Source organism: Ctenopharyngodon idella, chromosome 20 (genome assembly GCF_019924925.1).
Source record: "Ctenopharyngodon idella isolate HZGC_01 chromosome 20, HZGC01, whole genome shotgun sequence".
NCBI classification, from domain to species: Eukaryota; Metazoa; Chordata; class Actinopteri; order Cypriniformes; family Xenocyprididae; genus Ctenopharyngodon; species Ctenopharyngodon idella.
Window position 1 is genome coordinate 12,342,842 of NC_067239.1, and position 23,340 is coordinate 12,366,181.

The 23,340-nt window shown below is 35.6% G+C and overlaps 1 protein-coding gene across 5 annotated transcripts in view; it reads left to right on the forward strand.

Annotated features, from left to right (window-relative positions):
* fynb (FYN proto-oncogene, Src family tyrosine kinase b) overlaps positions 1 to 23,340 on the forward strand; it is a 77,513-nt gene that overhangs the window by 23,751 nt on the left and 30,422 nt on the right. For all 5 annotated transcript variants that reach the window (XM_051874601.1, XM_051874604.1, XM_051874605.1 and 2 more), the window contains exons 2-4: positions 2,580 to 2,642; positions 19,810 to 20,084; positions 22,808 to 22,904. In XM_051874601.1, coding sequence (XP_051730561.1) covers positions 19,820 to 20,084; positions 22,808 to 22,904 — 362 coding nt within the window. In that variant the 5' untranslated portion in view covers positions 2,580 to 2,642; positions 19,810 to 19,819. The remainder of the gene's footprint in view (positions 1 to 2,579; positions 2,643 to 19,809; positions 20,085 to 22,807; positions 22,905 to 23,340) is intronic.

Consider the following 23,340-nt stretch of genomic DNA (forward strand, 5'->3'; position numbering starts at 1 on the left):
AGCTTCACTTCCTGTCTGCTGAGATAGCTTCATCTTATCAATTTTTGAAGGCAGCATAAATGTGTACTTCACTGTGTTTGATATCCCACAATCCTGTGCGTACCATTCTGAGACAACTGAGCAAAAAAAAGAAAAAATGGTGTCTGAAAGTTGCGGTTGGTAGTCAGGTTGCATGTAAATGTACGTTTTTAAACTTGTCCATTTTTTTATGTCATTTCTAGTGAGAAATTGCTATTGTAGTAATTAAATACTTGCTTAGTTATCACCAAAGCTCAGTCTATTTTGCTGTAGATCACTAAGCTGTTATACTGCCACAGAAGTCCGTCCGAAATCAATTTCGTGAGGTACCTTCATGAGTACCTTCAATGCATTTACTGCCTACAAAGTCATTGCCTGATAGGGCAGTGAGGCAACAAAGAATGAATGGGCTCTGAATGGGCTCAATATAATGGCAAAATGTGCTTGACCTCACCACCACATGTCTGGATATTCTCCTGCTTATTATGCTCTTCTCCATCGTTTGTTCATCATTTGATGAATTGCTGTTGTTGTGATAACTAGAAAACATTTTCTTTCAATAAAATTCATCTTAAAGGGTTAGTTCACCCAAAAATGAAAATTATCATTAATTACTCACCCTCATGTCGTTCCACACCCATAAGACCTTCGTTTACGAATCTTTCGTTTCAAATCAGTAGTTCGTAGTGCCTATCAAACTGCCAAAGTCATGTGGTTTCAGTAAACAAGGCTTCTTTATGTGATAAGTGTTTTGAAATTTCAGTGGTTCACCACTGGGGGCGTGACTTTGGCAGTTTGATATGCGCTCCGAACCACTAATTCAAAACAAAAGATTAGTAAAGCTTCGAAACTTCATGAAGCGGTGTTTTGAAATTGCCCATCACTAGATATTGTTCAATAAAGTCGTTATTTTGTTTTTTTGCCACACAAAAAGTATTCTCGTTGCTTCAAAACATTAAGGTTGAACCACTGTAGTTGCATGAACTGTTTTAAATACATCTTTAGTAGCTTTCTGGGCATCTGAAAGTGTTAATTGTGTTGCTGGCAATGCAGGCCTCACTGAGCCAACAGATTTTATGAAAACTATCTTAATTTGTGTTCCGAAGATGAACAAAGGTCTTACGGATGTGGAACGACATGAGGGTGAGTAATTAATGACAGAATTTTCATTTTTGGGTGAACTAACTCTTTAACACAATCTTTTAGCATTAGCGCAACATTATATAAATTATCAGGCAAATAATGATCTCACTTGAATCTAGTACATAAGCAAAGCTATCAGTGTCTAATTTCAATTTTCCCTCCCCTAAACATCACCTGAAAAAAGCTAAATGGCATGTCACACGACCCCCTCTGTCTAAAATAGTTGGGGTGCAAATTGGAGGGAATATAAAGGTGATTTGTGAAAAACCTGTTGGATAATTAATTTCCATACATTTAAGATTAATGTGTAAAATTAATTTAATTTTTTATTAATTAATTAAAAATGTATTATTTTCAAGTGGATTTAAAGTAAAAAATGGCACATCCAGTATGCAAGACTTTTTTCTGGTTGAAGAAAACACGACTCCCATGATTTCTCAAAGTGTACAGCAATCTTTTACATACAGCAAAGAACAATAACTATAACGATAACTATATTAGCGTCCTCACTAGTGAACTTTATTGTTCTGTTTATTCTGAGTGCATGCTGCAGTTTTGTCATCTGCCACTTTAAATGTTCAAGCTCTTTAAAGCAGGATTGATTCTGATTGGCTGTCAGTGGTTTTATTGTTGATCAGCTGGAAAAAAAATCTTCCTGAAAATAACTCCAGTTTTTCTGTGACGTTATTGTTATAGTTGTGGTGCGAACTGCTATTCTTTTGTATTTAGAATGATTTTTAGAACTATATTTTTATCGCTATTGCTGTAGTTGTCATCCTTGGTGTGAACAAGCTTTAAGTGTCATTCTGTAAAATGTATGCTCAAGCTTTTTGGCTGGCTATTGCATGAAAATATAAATAAAGTGTAAGCTCAATTTTCAAATGTGCAAAATGTCACAATCTAAAAAAAGAGAGAGAGAACCAATTGATTTCTCCTTTTAGTGCTCAAATGGCAAGAGGTTTATAGATACAGATTATAGATTCTTCATCCATTGTGATGTTTGGGATGTTTGTGACTGTCAGGCGAATCAATTGGCATGTTAGGGGCTGTTCCCACGGGTGCACCCTTGGGTTGACGATAAGTTCATTTAAAAATTGTAAAAAAAAAAAAATATATATATATATATAAAATATATATATCATGCAGCCCAACAGGCAGTCAAAAGTCTAGATATGATTGACTGCATTTGTTTGTGATATATTTGACTGTCTGGGTGAGTACCATCACTGTGTGACGTAATCTGTGGCTAAAAATAGCAGCTAATACTATTGAAAGGTTGATTGTGATTAAACTGTTCCAAAGTGATTGAAATATTTTTTCTTCACAAGGTCTATAATCCAGATCAGAGCGGACCGTAAAGCTGTTTATCACATAATAAATGTAATATTAATCTGTCTTCCTCTTTCTGTTTCTCTCAGGATTCTCTTTTGAACACAAAGCAATGTGGAGGAAATAAGAATCGTGCTGTGCTCTAAATACAGGTGAGTGTAAAAACACTGTGTATTAGTAGGTGTGATGGGCTGCAGATTTATGGCTTATGGCATAACAGACATGTTAAAATGACTTTTTTGACCAATTATATCTTGTAAAACAACTAGTAATATAAGAATAATTAGTACTTGTGGTTGTTGTTATTAGAATATTCATAATGTGTATTAAAGTTTATTGTAGTCCAATAATTATTTATTATTGTGATATATAAGTTTATTACACAGTTCAACATGTTTCAGTCTGTTCCACATAATTCCACTGATTTCCCCAAAAGCAGCAAAGAAAATTGGCAAAAATACTATATACAAAATGTTTAGGGCAGTAAAGGTCTATTGTATGTCTTCATTTAAATAGCTTCATTTAGTAAATGTGTGATATAATGTTGGATAAAGTTCAGAGTGTGTCTTCTCTATGGAAAGAAAACATATAATACTGTCTGACTCAGGATGTGTCATATGAACTAAATGGTGTGTGCTTTCGACTGTGAGAGTGTGTTTTTGTAAGGTAATTTGGGCTAGCTTAGACATACTGAAGTGATTAGACTCTGTGGAATGTTTGTGTGTGTGTGTGTGTGTGTGTGTGTGTGTGTGTGTGTGTGTGTGTGTGTGTGGGTTTGGGTTTTGACCTTTCAGTGAGTCACGTGTTCCATACAGTATAACAGTGGAACTGCTTACTACTGTCCTATGCCCCTTGGGTCTCTCTCTTTTCTTCTTCTGTTTCTGTTTCTGTTTTTTTTTTTTTTTTTTTTCTTGTCCAAGAAGAGAAACACACTGGTCAGCGTTTTAAGCCCAGGGCCTGCTGGGTAGTGTCAGTGGGTAGCTATACATCAAAGATGTTTGGAGTGAGCATCTCAGCAGGCCTGACACTCCTAATGCATAATAAAGAGAACCCAGGGCCTACTTGCATTAAACCAGACCTCTGTGGCTCCAATAAGCACTTTCTACTTTGATGCTTTGCACAGTCTGAATTAGTATTATACGCGCTAGCTATATGAAGGGTGAAACAGCATCCTGTAGGAATGAGAGCTGTAAGGAATTCAACAGTTCTGGTTCTGTGATGGTTCAGTGTAATTTCCGTGCTAGAAGTGTCAATGAAGATGAAGCTCTGATGGAATGAAATAAAGCAGAATGCACAGGCCGTGACTCATAAGGCAACTTTTAAAACTAAAACACCATCTTAAAAATGCAACATTCAAGGTTAGATGCTCCAAAAAACCGTGAGACAAGAGACAATGCAATAGCTAATGGCATAATGTCTGAATGTCCCTGTGAGACTTTTCTAAGAAGGATTTAACAACTAAAGCACAGCATGATGTCATCACACTAATTAAAGTCTGCATGAAACGGAAGTTGCAATAGTCTTTTCTTCCTTATTGTGACATGTATCCCTCGCCAATATTACAAGGGCATATGAATTAAAAAAAAAAAAAAAAAAAAAAAAAAACGATAATAAATACTATAAAAAATAAATAAAATAAATAAATATTAAATAAATAAATACTGCAATTTTCCATAAAACATAAGAATTGTCAAGTTTGATTTCATGGTGACTTTAAAGCACCCTAAAATATCAACTTAAAATCAGTTACTAATAAGACAAACATCAGCAAATTAAAAGTACTTTGTTAAAGGTTTGTTCATGTCATAGAACAACGTGTAGATATAAAGTTCACATTGTTTAAATAAATGGTCTTATAATATAAAAATGCAAGTACAGTATGTTAATATTGCTATTTTTAGCATAAAAGGGAAGGTTAATTTATGTTTTCCTTGCCTGTATTCTATCACTGAATCTTGGCACAAAATATTCATATTTCATGGTAGGTGAATTTTAAATTTTGTAAGTCATTGGACTGTTAGGAAGAACTTTGTTTGGAAGTTAAACTGCAAGGTGAGTGATGTTTAAACTGTGCAAATAACAAAATGACAACAACAAAATAATAGTGCACAGTTCAGTTAAAAAATATTAAATTTTCAGTAACACTTTACAATAAGGTTTCATTTGTTAACATTATTTAACTACATTAGTTAACATGAACAAACCATGAAAAATACTTAGCCTGTATTACTGTTAGCTTTAATGTTAATTTTAACATTTACTAATACATTTTTAAGATAAGTTGTATCTGTTAACATTTGTTAATGCACTGTGAACTAACATGAACATTTTTAAGTAACATTAACAAAGGTTAATAAATGCTGTAAAAATATATTGCTCATTGTTAGCTCATGTTAGTTAATGCATCAAATAATGTTAACAAATGAGATGTCTTATTGTAAAGTGCTACCAAATTTTTAATCACATTTTTAAGATGAACCAAAAATTATGCAAGTTTATCTGTTAGCTGAAGTATTTCAGAACAGTTGTTAACAGTTTTCTTTAATTTCACCTAGCCGTGGGTTTGACACCAGCATGTATGCATGCATCACCCCAAATAAACTCTCAGCCTGCCATCTCATATGTTCCACCATAACCACCCACATGATTTGCATGAGTGCCCACCTCAAAATATCACAGACGTTCCTTTAACCCACATAGTTTCAGTGGAGCTGCAGTTTCGTAGTGTGTTTGCATAATTAATAGCGAGACCTTTAAATCGAGTGCAGTCTGTTACATTCTGCGCTGTGGCATCGCTAAAGAGGGTTTATGGGGCAGTATTAATACCTTTTAATGGACAGATGAGGATTGGATATGCCCAGCTGTTCCTGTTCTGTTGTTCCCAGTCAGAGCTGTGACACACATTGTATAGAGGCACTTGGAGGGCACACGGTTCTTGTTGGCGTCTTCATACACCACAGAGTTCATTCAGAGAATGCCGCCTTACAAAGATCCTTTATCTGGCTGTTAACACTTGCACACCTAAGGCCACAGCTGAACATTCCTCTAATTCTAAATCCAAACACACACACACACACACAAATCAAGATGCAGGGATGAGATAAAACTGTCAATTCTTCTTCTTCTTCTTTTTTTTTTTTTTTAGTGTAATAAAAACACTAATACACTTTGGTGGTTTTATTACACCAAAAGTGTAATAAAAAAAAGGAGCATTTTGGGGAGTTACAAAAAAAAGTTTCACACCAAAAGGGCATTTTGAGTTTTTTTTTTTTTTTTTTGTCACATTACTTTTAAGGGCAAAACCCTCTTTCTCATTCAAAGTTATTTACTGTATATTACACTAATGAAAATGAGATTTTGTTCACTTTACAGTATGCTTCTGACAGTTTGGAAGATCACAGTAATCACAATGCAAAAAAATGTGCTAAAACCGGATTAATTTTCTTTATGCAAAATATACATTTATTTTTTGAATTGAGATTAATTATGACCAGGACATGTTCTTAGCTGTTTGGCTGCAGCACGAAGTGTACATAGCAACAAAAAGTATTTTCTTTGCACTAAATGCAAATAGCATTAAATGCTATTTACACAGTGAAATTAGCAGTATTTTCTTTGCAAGTGTAAATAGTTGCTAGATGCTATTTACACTTAGTGCAAATAGTGGCAGAGACTATTTGCACCTCAGTGTATTGTAGTATATTATAAAACAGTACACAGTAATAACAACATATTCAGTGATTATATTTATTAAAATCATAAATGGATGCCACCTTATTGGGAAAGCCCTCTCCTACACGTAACACCACACGATAAAATTTTTTCCCACTATTAAATTCCCGTTAGGCATTTTGTTTCCACTTTTAAAAAATTTTTCCCTAATTTTTATTTAAAATAAAGGCTGATTTGCGATGATTAGAATGTTTGGAAAAAGGTGAATTCGAACTCGGGTCGGTCTTGTCAAAATCCAACACCACCTGCCTTAAAGCCTATTCATATAAGGGACGATTACTGTAATGATAAAGATATAGGCTAGTTCTAAAAAATCTTTCTAAATATAAAAGAAAAGCAGAGTCCACACCAAACTATAATGATACAGGCACAGACAAACTATATATTTGCAATCACTTTCAGAACTTTTTTTTTTTTTTTTTTTGCAGCTGATAAAAACTATAACAATAAAAACTTTGACAGCCAATCAGAAACCATCCTGCTTTAAAGAGCTAAGCATTTAAAGCGGCAGATGACAAAACTGCAGCGCATGCTTAGAATAAACAGAACAATAACATGGGTTGGTGTGTTATCGTTATAGTTATCTTTATAGTTATCGTTCTTTGTGTGAATGGGCCTTTACTCTCCACGCCACTGATCCTGCTATCAGCGGGATTTCTTTTGTAATTTTTTTCTGGCTCAATTAGACATTGGAGGATGGAGTTAGTCTACATAGCCTCTGCCAACAAGCTGCACTTGTTGTAAATAGACATTTCGAAATTTATTTATTATGAGACCATTTAGCTTAATATTTAAAGAATGGCAAAATTGTTGTACAGTTTAGAATGAATTCCCCAATAGTGTTTGCAAAGACAGTGCAAGTCCTCAGTAATGCCATGTTCCCTGATGCGGGTTTGATGTCTCTGGTATTTTGTTGTTGTTGTTGTTCTGTCTCTTTAGTTTCATTTTCTACTGTGAAACAATGGCCCGGGCCAGTGTTACCACCTTGTGCAACAACTGATGGGTGCAAAACAAATTCAATGTGCATGTGCGTCCTGTATGTACAAAGTACGCAGCTACCAAAATCATGCACTGCTTGTACTATTCTGGTGACGAAATTTGCATCACACGCACAGTACGCGGACCCTCAGGTATGCGTAAAGTTTAAAGTATACCTTGGCCTTACTGTTGCTGTGGCGTGTGTTCATTCAAAATTGTACTGTCAATTTTCACAATGAAAATGTATTATGAGCAATACAAATTTGCTTCTGTCATGATTCTCTAATTGTCATAAATGCTGTAATTTTGACTTGAAAGCATTATTTTAGCAAAAAATGTTAAAAGAGAACAAAGTCATTTTTTAAATGTGTGTTTAACCACAGCGTGAGTCGTGCAACATTTAATTTGACCTCCAGGCTGCATTTCTTAGATCAGTGGTTGGTGGTAAACATTAGGGCCAGAGACGTGGGTGGGGGTAATCTACAGTAGTAACAGCTATTTCTGTTGTTAATTTTGAAATAACCAGCTGAGCAGCTGCCTTTCAGCCATTCATATATATGCCTGTGAGTAGGATCAAGCTTCATTTGACACAATCAAACCACCCGTGAACAGTCAAAAGGTTCAGCACTCATCACCTTTCTTAATGCTGCTGCAGAAATGAGTTAGATTGGAGATTTTACTTTGTTTGTGTATTAATTGTAGCAATGTGTAATACATTAACTTTAACGTAGTATTGCAGTTTTCCAAACTGCACTGTTTTTTTATATCATATTCCTGCATTTGGGAAAAGAAATATCACTGTAAAATCGCTTACAATAGCACGCACACATTTAAGAAGCGAAATTTTCTAGTTTTGTTATGTGTCAGTGATGTTACATACATGCATTTGTGCAAGCATAATTGCAGAGGCATCAAAACAAAACCCAGGTTTGTGAGCATGCACTGGATGCACTGACCACATATGCAAATGCACATGCACACCGAAGGGTCTTGTTTCCTGAGAAGTCTTGCTCCAACTGATGTTATGATTGAACAGTGCTCAGATGAAGTTTGTGGTAAAGTCACATGTGCTATAGTGCTATAGCTCAATAGTATGGGGTCTTTAAGATTGTTTATTACTGTTGAAGGAAGTCTTTTATGTTTACCAAGGCTGCATTTAAAAAAAAAAAAAAAAAAAAATTACAATATTAAATTTTAAATATAACAATATTAAACAATATTAAAATAACTTTTATAAAATAACTTTTTTCTATTTTAACATATTTTAAAATGTAATTTATTCCTGTAATGGCAAAGCTGAATATATATACATAGCATGTTATATGTTTGGCAACAGTTCTTCTAACCCTAATTGATGGAGTGTGTAACTTTTCATTTCTTAAACAACCATGTAGAAAGACACATTATTGCCATATTCCGGGATGACAATGTCAAGATTCATCAGGCTCAAATTGTGAAAGAATGGTTGGGAGGGAGCATTAAAAATCAATTGCATAAATTGGCACCTCTGAGTCCAGACCATTTATTCACAAATCACAATATTTATTTCCATCGAGAGGTGCATCAATTTTTGATCAAGATCTTGTATTGCCAATGCAAGAGTCAAGCACTCTGTAAAGTCTACTACAGCACATCCCAAAGACTTTCAGTGAATTTAAGGTGCCAATTTATGTGTGAAAATGATTCTTCATGCTCTCTCCCAACCTATCTTTCACAATTTGAGCCTGATGAATCTTGGCTTTGTCATCCTGGAATATGGACCATACTGAGCTTTGCTTGTTTTTTGCTTGTTTTTCCACAAGAGGTCCGTCACCTCGTCTTGGACTGTATCTGGATGAGTGTATTGTCTGGCTGAATCTCCATATTGACCCTTTACAGTGATTTAATACGTTGAGCCACTTGTGTGGTAGAAACTCAGTCTGAGCGACTGAAGTCTGAAGAAAGCCGACATCTTTGACTTTAGTCAGCTTATTCAGCCAAGAGACTCAGTGACTGACTGCACCTGACATGCCAATAGATCCTGCTATTATTGGAAAAAAAAAAAAAAAAAAAAAAAAGTACTTTTTTCTCATGAACTTGTATTGTACAAAACAACTAAATGAAAATCGCTAAATGAAATAAGTTCATTTTACTTTAAATTTTTAAAAAGTTAATTCAACTTAACAAATATTTGTTATGTAAACTCAAAAACGAATTTTATTAAGCAGAACTCAATCTGAATAAGTTAGAAGAAATAATATGCTATTTTAAACTCTAATGATTTAAGATACAGAAATGTATTTAATCTAGTAGCTTACGTCTATGGCTGACCACAACATATTTAAAAGAAATTTGAACTTATTCCATGGTTTCTAATTTATTTTTAAATAGTGTTTTCCAAGAAATTACATTTGTATAGCATGCTTTTATAGCTTTCATAACTAATTAACTAAAAGCTAATCAAATAAATACATAAACAGTAATAAATACATGAATCTATTACTTACACACTTCAATTTTTAAGTGATTCATTGTGGACCATTTGATCTGGTTCACTGAAATGAATCAAATTTACCATCTTAAGTAATATTTGCTATTAAAGTTTACATGACAGGTGCTATTAAAACATTCCTGTCTTAACACTGATATTTCCAAGATAAGGAAAGCTAGTCTTGTGACACTGTCTTTAAGAACTTTATAACCAAATAAAAAACACATTAAAATTATTGTTATATTTAAAATGTTACGTAATAATATTATATCACCAGCAAAATCAATCGGAATATATTGTGAATATGTGCTCTCAACACATACACATTTGATGAGGGTATAGACTGTTCTCTCACACTGTCGATATTGTGCCGTGCGGAGGAATCTGGTCTCCTAGCAACTGTGTGGGTTTGTCTTATGGGTCTCCTGCGCCCGTTTCTGACTGGCAGTTGTGTCACTGGAAATCCCTCATCACACAATCACACATACACAGACATTTCAGATCAATTAAGAACCTTAGTATTAAGGTTTTCTTTGAGTAGAATTACGCTTGTTCACATCTATGGACATATAATTTCATGAATCTTTCATTTTGTCGATTTTTATTTATTTTTTAGTAAAAATGTAATGTCTCTGTGTGTGTGGTCCAGGTATCTCCTGTGTTGTGGGGAAGAAATGTCCCCACAAGGAAAGTAAAATGAGGAAAACGGCTTATAAAAAATACTAAATGATGTTTTCCTAAAGGATTAGGTTTGGTGGATAGAATATTAAGTTTATATATCCCAGTCATCTCAATGGCAAAATGTGTCCCAATCAACCTGAATTCACCCTATATGTTGTATATAAATATATCTATAATATACCAGGAGAGAGCTATCATTAGCATTTCCATTCATCTTAATGGCAATTGCTTGGCTGGTGCAGGACACCCGAAAGTACACTGAAACAAATCAACTGAATTGAGAACTCCAAAACTTGAGGCAACTATCTTCAGGACATTTTTGAGTATACTGAACTTATGGAAAAAATGTTGTATTAACTTAACAATTAAAGTTGGTCTGTGCTTTCATCAAACATATAAGTTCTACAAACTCAACTTTTTTACTTGTGAATCCAAGTTCAAGCTTGCATTTTAAGTTAAGCTGAGCATTAACATTGCATAATAGAGATGTAGAGCTTTTGTATTTGATCTAACTTGTATATCAGTTTGTTGAGCAAGGTGAACCAAGCAACTGTCTGCTGATTATTTATTTCCACTCTCATTAGTCTAATTAACGGGTGAGACTTTAATGACCTGACATTTTGTTTAAAGATGTCTTGGCTGCTCCAGCTGCCCGCATGGGAGAAACACCTCTGATGGAAAGTTATTGTGGTTGCTTTGTCATTGTCATTCTCAGGTTGACCACATCCTCTGGAGCTAACACTACATATATGCACACTATCATAGCAGCACTGCAAACAACGGTGTTTAGTGTTACAGCAGCACAATACACTGATCACCACACCCACTGGCTTCTAGTTTAGTCAAATGTGACTAGTGTAGCTTGTAACTTGTGCCACTGTCTGAAAGGTTATAAGGAAATCTTTTAAAGCCTTTCTGTATGATCTGAAACCCACGCCCACACAGAAAAGTCTCTCTGAGCAGATCCGCAGCACCTTCTTAGCCTTGTTTCGTCAGTTTGATTTGCTCACATTTATTGCCATCCTTCCATGGGTGTAATTTTTCACATTTTATTTTTTGGTTAGTTATATTATAGCAAGAGTAACTCTACCATCTTTTAGTCTTTGGACATAACAGTTCTTTATCCTGCGTCTTCTCTGTGACTTCACTTTGACTGAGCAGGCCAAGTTTCTGAACATGAAATCAGTATCATTAGGTGTGTTTGACTTTGGCTGCAGCTGGATTTAACCAATTTATTAACCATTTTATTTTAAGTTGCCAGCCAGCACCAACATTTTTGATCATATTCAGAAAATGTCATGACCCTCAGGACATTTTTTTGTATGAATATGTATTGAATATGTAAAGTCAGTATATCAAAAGAAAGAAGAGCCTCTGCTTTTTATTTTAGCTTCATCCATTCTTTTTTATTAGCACTTGAATGTGGGTACGTTTCATAAAAAAACATTTTGAACAAAAAGCTATAAGTTGTATCCGGATCTGTTTCAGAATGATGAACAATACACAGACCAAGTACATCAACACCCCGAAAGCTTCACAGTCATTACCTCTACATGGGTTTGACATTTTTCTTGGTAACGTTAGGCAGTTTTGATTTATATGCCTGTTTCCGTTCAGCGCTACCAGGTTCTACGTCAGAACCCTGGCTCACTTCCATTTATCTTCTCATTATTGGTTAGCTCCTGCGTCAGCATCGCACGCATGCGTCATGTTGCTAACGTGAACAGCGTCGGCCAATACTGATTTGCCGTTCTGATGTTGAACCTGGAAGCGCTGAACGTAAACAGAGTAGGAGAATGACGGGAGAGACAAATTTGTTGAATAAAGTCGTTATTTTTGTTTTGTTTTTGTGCACAAAAAGTATTCTCATCGCTTTATAACATTAAGGTTGTACCACTGTAATCACGTTGACTATTTTAACGATATCTTTACTACTTTTCTGGACCTTGAATGACAGTAATTACGTTGCTTTTTATGGGGGATAAAAAAACCTCTTGGATTTCATCAAAAATATCCTAATTTATGTTTCGAAGATGAACGTCTTACAGATTTGGAGCGACTTTATAAAATGTAGACAAAAAAAAATGTAAATAAGTTGTCAAAGAATAAGCATGTGAGTAACTCAATTTTGACAAAAATGTCCAATAGAACCTTATAATTCCAAGGTGACGATTGATGAATCCGGCGAATCGTGAAACAGCTGTGTCGTCATCAGAGCTTGTGCAGCTGCTCTGGAGTAGTTGTGCAGAATCAGGCAGCCGACTGCTCTCGAATTGCACTCGCAGTACTTTGATTGCAAATTTTGATGGCATCTGCACCTTCTCAAGGCAAACAAAATGTCTATCCAGCATGCACTTATCAGTCTGCATAGTGCCAAATAAACTCGAACACACTTATTAATCTGTAAATGTTGTCATCATGTCATGTCATCCGGTTTTGTGACACTTCACTGATTTTGGAGCAAGCCATTTTTGCATCTTAGTTTCAATAAATGGTCTTTTTCAGCTGTGTTGAGTTCTGAAAGTGTTTTCATGGTGCATCCAGCTCTTTTATTTCCAAAGATCAAGGAAAATTGAATTGCTCATGGTACAGTTTCTTTTCAAGCACATCTCAAATGGACTCTTGGGTGTAAATTTAGATCATGTGTATAGGGGGAGTTGACACTTATAATTTTTTTAATTTTAATGGTAAAACCTGAGGATTACTAGCTTATAATATCGGTTGATTTAATTAATTCTCATAAACTCTTTATTTAAAAAAAAAAATAAAAAAATCCATATCTGGTGAACACAAATGAGAATTCACTGGTCAGAAGATGTGGCAACCAAGTTTTACTCATCAAGAAGTCAATTTTCTAATGGCTTGCTTATAGTTGACTTTGCACATTAAACTGGGATGGAAGAAAATGTTAAACTGTAGCATTAAAATACACTTCACCTCTAAGATGTTTGCGTTACCTATAGCCTTTGGCCATGTGTATTGAGTTACTAGAGCTTGAGGAAACTGTGGAAATCCAGGCATTTATATGAACAATGCCAAACTTCCTCTTTTTCCTCACAACAAAAGCACAAATACATTTGCACATGAATTTATGATGACGTGGCATCATGAGTTTGAGGGTCATATGGTGACCTACATGTTATAATCACTACCACATGTGCAACCATGTTTGAACATCAATCAATATCTCTGGCCTAAAAATTGAGTTTCATTGATCTGTATGTGCAGTTAAATTGGTTTTGGATTGTGGAACTGCTCATATGTTGTCCATATGTATGACTGATTTTTGTTCTGTTTTGGTTTCATTTTCATTCTGTTCCTGTTTGCCATTGTTCCCTGTCATTGTTACCATGGTTGCTGATTTGAGTTCCACACCTGTTCGCTGTCTCATTGATTACTCTCTGTGTATTTTAGCCTTCTGTTCTTTCAGTTTTTTTGTTCAGTGACATTTGCGTTTGACAAGGTTGTTATTATGGCTCCTGAGTTGCCATACATGTTCCTGTTGAATGTATTGATTAAAATTTTTGTTGTATTTTCTGTGCTGTGAAATTATTGCAGCCACCAATTGCTGACAGTTGTTTCAGACACATTTCAGTAATCATAAAAGGCAAAATCTGCAGTCTCCACTATATGGAGAAAAATCCAAAAACCATAATTTCTTTTCGACTAAAGAACGAAAAACATAAACATCTTGGATGACATGGGGGAGAGTAAATTATCAGGAAATTTTAATTCTGAAGTGAACTAATCCTTTAATAAGTTAAATGTATCTGCATCTCAATTCAAGCTGCTCTCAAATGTTAGTCTGGAGCCCTGCATTACCTGGCATACATCCGAAACAGAAATTAACCAATTAATTATTATAAAGTAATACCTCAAATAAAGCTACCATATAAAAATATGAAATATAGCTCAGGGATAATTTGATAAGTTGTACTTTTAACATTTCTGTTTTGTCAATTAAAAATTTTAGTCTGTACAAAGTAAATGGTTGCATTCAGCTCTCTCTCTCTCTCTCTCTCTCTCTCTCTCTCTCTCTCTCTCTCTCTCTCTCTCTCTCTCTCTCTTTGATACTGAGTTTATTTGACACAATGGTGCCGTGCTGGCCTTATTTGACAGACGGTTGAGATGAAGGCCAGTAGCTACATCTCCGCTGGGTTATGGACAATTTCCCTTGGTGTATCTGTTAGTGGGAGAGTCTGAGCTCAAAAGTGAGTGTGTATTGGAAAGCTTTACAAGGATGGTTGCTTCCCAAGCAATGACAGCAAGAATTGGGACAAGGTCATTACTATGGTGACAACTAGCATTCCATAATCCAGCTACAAGCAGCGCTGCCACTACACTTTAAATATGTATGTATGTGCTGGGTATATCAAAAAATATCAAAATTATATCATTACTGTTTCACATCTTTGAAGGATTTAAATAATTATATTACACTGTTATTTATGCACAATGGCACCATCTTAACTTGTGGTAATGTTTAGGTTGAGAGTCTTGCTCTTTGCTCCATTCATGATATTGACAACAGAATCATAATACTGCCCAAAAGGAGTGAAACCTTGCCAAAAAAACTGCTGTGTTTTCTTTATTTTTGAATCATCTGCATCGGCCATCAAAAAATCTAAATTGGTTGACCACTTTCTGCCAGCCTACACAGTTCAATAAAATAATCATATGAATCTAATGTAATGAAAATGGTTATATATTGACTCTTCATATCAGTTTCACTAGTACTGCAGTAATGGAACAACCACAATCTTGAAGTCTCCACCTCTCTCTTATTCGCTCTGTCTTTCTCTCTCCTAAAATATAAAATATTCCTCAGTCTCTGCAGACTGCTCTCTGTCTTTTTTCATCTGCCCTTTCATCTCTTAATTTCTCTTGCTTCTCATCTCTTATTACAATCATTCCCTTTATAAAGCAGTTCACTTGTCTTCTGCAGAAACTCATTAACCTCTTCTCCTCTCTTCCCCTCCACTTCTCATTTCTTTTTTGTCTCCTCTCATCTCCTGTTTCTCTGGTTCTCTCTTCTCGTCACATCTCCACTCATTCTTCTCTCCTCTTTTCATGTCTCTTTTCGTCTTGTCTCCATCCCTCACATCTTATCCTCTCTGCTGTTCTTCTCCAATCTCTTCTTGCCTCACTCCTCTCTTTTTATCTTGTCACCTCACATGTCTCATTCATTAATGTGTCTACAACGTGTGCAATGTTTTTACTTAAAATGATTATTACTTAGTAGTTCTCTGGTGATTAAATATTGCGGCGGTAGTATTTGTAATAAATCACAAAATTGTGTTACAGTTAACACAGTTTCTAAATAACAGCCCTTGTGTTATTATTAGTTTCAGCAGTTTGTGTGAACATCACCCACACAAGTTAAGTATCTTATTTCATGAGTAAATCTGAGGAATGTCATGATAACAGTATATATTTTGTCTGAAAAAAGCATTGTCAAAGTATCAATTTCAGAAGTCAAGACAAATACCACTATAATTTCTTAATTCTTTATACCAATTTAGATGCAACAGAAAAAATGACACTAACTAATTTCTTAAAGGGTTAGTTCTCCCAAAAATAAAAAAAATTCTGTCCTTAATTACTCACCCTCATGTCGTTCTAAACCCGTAAGACTTTCGTTCATCTTCAGAATGCAAATGAAGATCTTTTTGATGAAATCTGAGAGCTTTCTGTCCCTCCAGATAGCCTACGCAATTGCAACTTTGACGCTTCAAAAAGTTCATAAAGAGTTCGGAAAACTAATCTAAATGAATTGAATGGTTTAGTCCAAATTTTCTAAAGAGACTCCATCGAGATTCGTTTTTCATTTTTGAGTGAACTAACCCTTTAATTAAAAATGGTTTTCAAGTATTTATTAAAGAAACAGCAATAAAACAAAGACAAATTGAATGCTTTTGTTTGCTTCCATCTGAAATTAAGATAGTATTTCAGTCCTGATCAGGATTTAATCATTTATGATGGTTCCAGTCACAGAAAATCACAGTCAATCACACAGAAAAGAAAGAACAAAATAATAATAATAACGCATGATCTCTGTTGGCTTTTGTGTGTTAGTAAACAGTGATTAGTTTTGTGAATTTCTTTTGGTGCCATCGACATTACACTTTGCACCTTTAAAGATTCAGATTTAAGTAGCTTTATAAGCACAAGCATTTACATTGCAAAAGCAGTTTAAAGTAAGGTTAGTCCATGTAATGAGCTTTTTACAGCTAGATTTCCTGCAACACATTCTCATTGGAAAAACGGGGGCTCTAACTATATTTTTTAAAACTCCAAAACTGTAACTATACATAAAATTCACTGCAGTTTTTTCCAGTTGAAATTAACACTATGGCAGTTAAAACACTAACTCAATTTCAATTCCTTTTCACACTAATTATGACTACAGAGGCAGATTATTGATTAATAAAGACTTATTTTTGTACGGTTGCACAATACTATGTTATGATATGTAAACGATTACGTTTTAATGTTTGCATCACATAACCAGCTCTATATGTATGGCTTTTCTGACTTGTTCAGTTGCTCAACTGGTACAGTGTTGCACTTGCAATGCGGAGCACTCAGGTATAAGAGCACAAAGACATCAAAAAGCAAATGCATTTTGGCCTTTGCTTTTGTTAACACTATCGGTTAGGTTTGTGATAGGGTTTAGCGTGGGTGGTATGTTATTTTCAAACGCGTTAGAGCATTTAACTTTAAACGCCACTGATCAGACATATCATTTCCGAACTGCCTCAATACATATAACTACTGTAAAAAAAACTTTCCTGATTCACATTTATTTGTTTTGGATGAAACTGAACATGCTTTTAATGCAACTTACTGGACATTAAGAAATGTGCAAGAAGCATGTAATATCACACAGAACAGCAAAATGTCGACAGCAGAAATGTCGCCACAGTCACATTTTTCCTATGACCCTGGGTTGGTTTCCTGGGATTAATGTTCTTTACCTTCAGTAAATCCTGTGGAGAGCTATGGGTTCATGTTTCAGTAAGCTGTTGTGTTGTTTATGGGCATTCTTGAGCTGTAAATGAGAGGATGTGGGCTAAACCCAAGTTAACACCACTGACAGCCTGCAGGTGGTTCTGCTTAAGGGCAAGAAAGGCATAAATTATTAATGGCAGAGGTGGACAAATATAAAAGATATGGAAAGAGAGCTTTGTGGATTAGCGTAAGAGCGAGACGACAGGAGACATGCTCGTAGGTGTAGGAGCGTGTCGTCCACTGGCAGTGCTGAGTGCTAGTCTGCTCACTGACACTCAGCAGGGGTCTGTCTGAGAGAGATAGAGAGGAAAAAGAGAGAGAGAGAGAGAGAGAGAGAGAGAGAGAGAGAGAGAGAAAACCGTGGCAGGGGGATTCTCTGTTCCTGGATGTTCCCGTCATAAACGGGTACAAAGTGACCCAGCAAGTTTGTCTTGTGCTATCTTTCATTATGTGTCTCTAGGAGGCAAGTGAAGATGAGCAGCTCCTGTCATAACTAAGAACACTGAGATCCATGTGTTCTCACATTTGAAACTGTTGAAGAACATCAATTAAATTTAAAAACTAAAAAATATTTTCTTTGCTGATCTCAATCCGATACAGAACTGATAGAAACTCGTCCAGATTTGCATTAGTGGTTAGACAAGGTGTGATGTCTTATTTCCTCTGCCTTAAATGATAAGCAGCTCTGAGCCTTAAACACATTACTTTCCCCTTCATCTTCCTCATAACTCCTTCCTAGATATTATAGCATGAAAACTGGCTTTTGCACACACACACACACACACACACACACACACACACACACACACACACACACACCTTATCGTCCCTTTATCTCTTCCTCTCAAACACATGCACTGATTTTGTCCAGCCATCTTGTTCATAAAAACAGCTGTCAGTACAGACTGTCCTTAAAAAAATAAATAAATAAATAAAAAAAAAAATCTATGTTAATTTCTGTCTAGTTGGATGCAGTTTAAAGTTCTTCAGTGTTTATTGCACAGAGCAATCAATCTAGAATAAGAATGTGTCCAATAAAAGTATCAGTTGTCTTTTTAATATGCCCCTCTGTTTTGGTAAATTAGTCTCTCCCTAAAAGACATCTTCTGTATGTTGCCTTCTCTCCCCTTGTGAAAAAGAAGTACACTTTAGCACACTTTTAAAAAGAGTACTTATTACAGAAATAATATACTTTGCAAGTGTTCTGATAGTTCATTAAAATTATTTTATCTGCAAGTACAGTTTTTTAAACACTATTAAAGTACACTACAAGTTAGCATTCAACACAACTCAGCACACTTCTTCACAAGGGTCTTCTTTCTCTGTGTTTCACTGTGAGGACCTTCTGGAAGAGGGATAAGAGATCTTGAAGTTTCCTGATGGGAGTTTATTGTCCTTCAGACAGTTCAGCTGTTGTGCTGTTGATGGATCATGGGCAGAACTTCCGAGTTCAGTTTTAAAATTCTGCACTGATGAATGGAAGAACACACACACACACACACACACACACACACACACACACACACACACACACACACACACACACACACCCCCACACACACTCACACTCACACTCACACACATTCTCTGCTTGAGTCTGTAGTGCTTTAGTGAGTGAATTTAGTGATTTCCTGCATCCCACAAGAGGAGCTTGAAAAAATGTTTATCCTTCTTACTTGTTTGTTAATAATTTTTAAAATAATCTATATGCAAAAAGAAATTCTTCCTCTATGCTGTATTATATACTGTATGTCATAACACTGTACCTGCAGATAATATAATATTAATAAAAATTAAAGGTCACTTAAGTGTACTTAAAGAGCACACTTTCATGACTGTTTTTAACACGCTTAAGTTAAAAAGTGCAATTTGTAATTTCATTTTTTTTTGTCTTGGTTTAAAAAGATGACACTTATTTTGATGTGTTGACTAAAATAAAGCATAACATAAAGCACATGTAAAGTACTTGATTATAATTGTAACTGTATTGTTGTTAAATATAGATTTAAAGTTAATGTGCCAAATTGCAACTTCTAATGTGTCATTACAAGTATATTTAAATGCATGACATACAAGTTTCAATAGTAATTAAATAACATTAAAGTATATTTTAGTTTACCATAAATCTTTGTCAGTACATTAGATAGTACACATGAACCATATTTCACAGACAATAGAAGTAATTATGAAATTAAATATAAAGATATACTTAAATACTACTTAAGTGGGTCAAAAAGGCACTCTTAAGTTCAACTAATTTAATATAAACTTTAACTATAATACATTTTCATTTAGTTATAAATAACATGCGATTAAGTGTTTAAAACATTACATTAAGTTCACACTTAAGTATATTCTTTTAAATTGCAGAATTTTAAAAAGTAGTCTGAAGTGTACTTATTTTTCACAAGGGTAGTTTATTCCTAAACTCTCTCTGTCTTTGTCAGATCATAGAGGATGGGCTGTGTGCAATGTAAGGACAAAGAGGCTGCTAAGTTAACAGAGGACCGGGACACCAGCTTGTCTCAGAGAGGAGTAGGTTATCAACATGGCGTCGAACCCACGCCGCAGCATTACCCCAGCTTCAGTGGGGTCACTGGGGTCACCGCCATTCCCAACTACAACAACTTCCATGCCACTGGACTCACGCAGGGCATGACAGTCTTCGGAGGGGTCAACACATCAACACAACAAGGAACGCTCCGCACGCGAGGAGGCACAGGTAGCACACACTTCATTAGAATGGAAACATGTCTGACACACTTTTCATACAATTTCACAACTTCCCAAACCTCATTGTTTGAGTCGATGTTGCTATGTTGGGCTGCTCAAACAAAGTGCAGTGTTTTCATAGCACCACAGTGTTTACACTTTTCAGGGAAGTTAACCTAGAAATTGCTTTTCTCTAAACTTTTCTCTAAATATCGAAGTTACACAGTTATGGGCCCTCTATTGACATCTGTTGCTGAAACATAGTTGCCAAACTTCTTTAAAAACATCTAATTCATTGACCTGAGAATTGATATAGCAAAAAGCCGTTTGAACAAGAAAATCTGAACAGCATATATTGACGCCTCAGCTGAAATACAAAAGGAGGAATCTTCCATTGCATCATATATTATTTTTTAAAATATTGAGTGTGGCATCATATCCCGGTGCCTATATTTTTTGGAGGTTCAAAAAACTTTTAAAAAATAAAGGTTCTTTTTTGGTATCTTTGGTTCTTTCTTTAAAAAAAAAACTGGGAACAATGAAGTGACATTATTCTACTTACCCTTCAACCATCGAACATTAAAAGGAAACTAAAAAAAATAACAAATTACTACAACAGACCATAAATAACCCCAAAAGCTTGATTCGATCCACAGCAATAAGGACGGGTTAAATATCACTGTAGTAATAGGTCTATATATGTTATGTAACATACATTGTCTTAATCATTAACTTTAGCATTAAGTTATAATCTTTGAAAGTGCTTTCCATCATTTTAACAGACAATTACTGTATTTACCTGCTTTAGAAACATTCCAGTAAATACTGTTAATAGGGATTAGAAATGAAAAGGGAGACATCTGTGTGAAAACAAACCTGGAAAGAGACACAAGAATTTGGGGAGAAAAGATGACACATGCTTAGTGCATTCCAGTGAATTATTCATGGAATATATCATAAGCTAAATCTTCATATTTTAACAGTGGAATACAAAGAAAAAAGAAAACAGGAGGAAAAGAATGCAGCGACTGAAAAGAGCTCCTGCCATAGATATTCTTGTGATATCATGTCACATTAAAATACCAAGTGTTGTTATTCTTCTGATGTCTGACAACTTATTCAGTCAAACTGACAGATAAGGATTATTTGTAGTGCAACCTTATAATTTGAAATGATTCGTTTCAGTCTTTTTGAGTGGAAGTTCCCCAAACCGGAAGTGCCTCCCATAATTCAAAATGCAGTAAGCTTGTCAGGAAAAAGGTGGATAGTGGAAAAAAGTTCTTCACACTAAGAAAAAAGTGGTTCTTTTATAAGAACTGTTCACTGTTCTATGGCTTTGCAAAAAAAAAAAAAAAACTTTTGGTACCTTTTTTTTTTAAGAGCATGTGTAGATATATTTCCTGTTGACAACAAGAAGTTGGGGTGGGTGTAATGATGGGTCGACAGAATGTGGATCCATTTGCAGCTATTTTATTAAAAGAACTTACAGAGCAGACAGGGCAAAGGCAGAGGCATAAACAGGGACAGGCAATGGTCGAGGCAGGCGGCAGACAAACAGAATCAGGGTGCAGGCAAGGATCAAGACAGGCAGCAAAACAATCACAGTCCGGGAAACAGGCAGAGATCAGGGCAGGCAGCAAAGAGTCACAGGGAATAAACAGTCCAAACGATAACAGGTAAACAATCCACAGAAAAACGCTCAGAAATGATCACCACGGCAAATCAAGACTTCGCGATGTGTGTGTGTGTGTCTTAAATAGTGTGAGTGTGATGCGGTGCAATCAGTCCCAGGAATGAGGGCCCATGGGAAACGTAGTCCGAATGAGAACTGATCAGTATTCCGGTGATGGCTCCCTCCGGCGGGCCGGAGGAAGGGCAGAGGGAGCCACATTCGTGACAGTGGGACACATCAAAGAACCTGACATTTTATAAATAGCCAATAAACTTTAGCTTATCCTTTTAAATCTAGTTTGACCTCTGATGTGTTATGAGATGGCCAAGATTTACAGTATAGATACCTTTTAAAGATGGGTCGTCACTTGGCTTGAATCATCAGACTGCTAAGTATTGAATGTGAGCACACTGAGGTTGATTGTTTTACATTCTTGTGTTACTGAATATGTGCTTAATGACAGATTTTAGGTTTGGGTTCCATCTAATGAAGGGTTTGGTTTGCTTGTGTCCCATTACTCTGGTTCTGTGTCATGACCAAATTTCTCAAATCTTGTGGGAATCATTTGAGGCAAACAGTTACAGGCAAAGTGAAATCAAAATGACAATAGTGAAGATGATTTTGCACTGCCAGACCAGACAAATGTTCCCCATCCCGATCCCACACAGCTTTGTTTATAATATCCCATTGGGAGAGGTGTAGCTTTCAGCTCATCCCTCTAAGATACTTTTAGACCAGACATCATTCTATTCTGTGTATCAGTGTGTAGGTCTATGTGTATCTATACTGTGGTGGACTGGTGGTCTTGAATCAGTCTTGACTCCTGAAATGGCTCCTGCAGGCCCTAATTGCAGGTTTTGAATGTCATTCGATCTGTCTGAAAGCCTCCGCAGACCAAAATGGCTTTTTCTTTCCTAGTGCTCATGCTGTTGTTGTCGTCCCTTTCCAGGATAAAAAGTACACTTTAATTTATTCTTAATCCTCATGGTGCTGATGCTCGCTGTCTCTCTCTCTCTCTCTCTCTCTCTCTCTCTCTCTCTCTCTCTCTCTCTCTCTCTCAGGTGTGACTTTATTCGTTGCTCTCTATGATTATGAGGCTCGTACTGAAGATGATCTCAGTTTCAGGAAAGGAGAGAAGTTTCAAATCATCAACAGCGCGTAAGTCTAAGACCTGAAACATAAGCTGTGTTTGGAATGGAATACTAGTTCACTACTTACTGATATAAACTCAATCATGTTAAATTCCTTTTAAGGCAAGTCAGTTCACTTCGCAGCCATTTTAGTAACACCCCCAGATAGTAATTTTCAGCCATGCAAGAACAAATTCTATTGTATGAACTTTAATGGAGAAACACAGAAAACAACCCCTAAACATAACCGTCAGTGGGGAAATACGAAAACGGCTGAATGAAATCATACAAATTCAAATGAATTAGACATGAATTCACCAAAACGTAAAATAGTTGCAAACTGCCATGAGAGTTTGTTGATTAAATAAAAAGTTTTTTTTAGGCAGGTCAAGCTAACATGCATGCACTTTTCTGAATAAAGAAACAGGCGTCTGGCTCTTTTAACTGTTAAGTTGCCAGCTAAC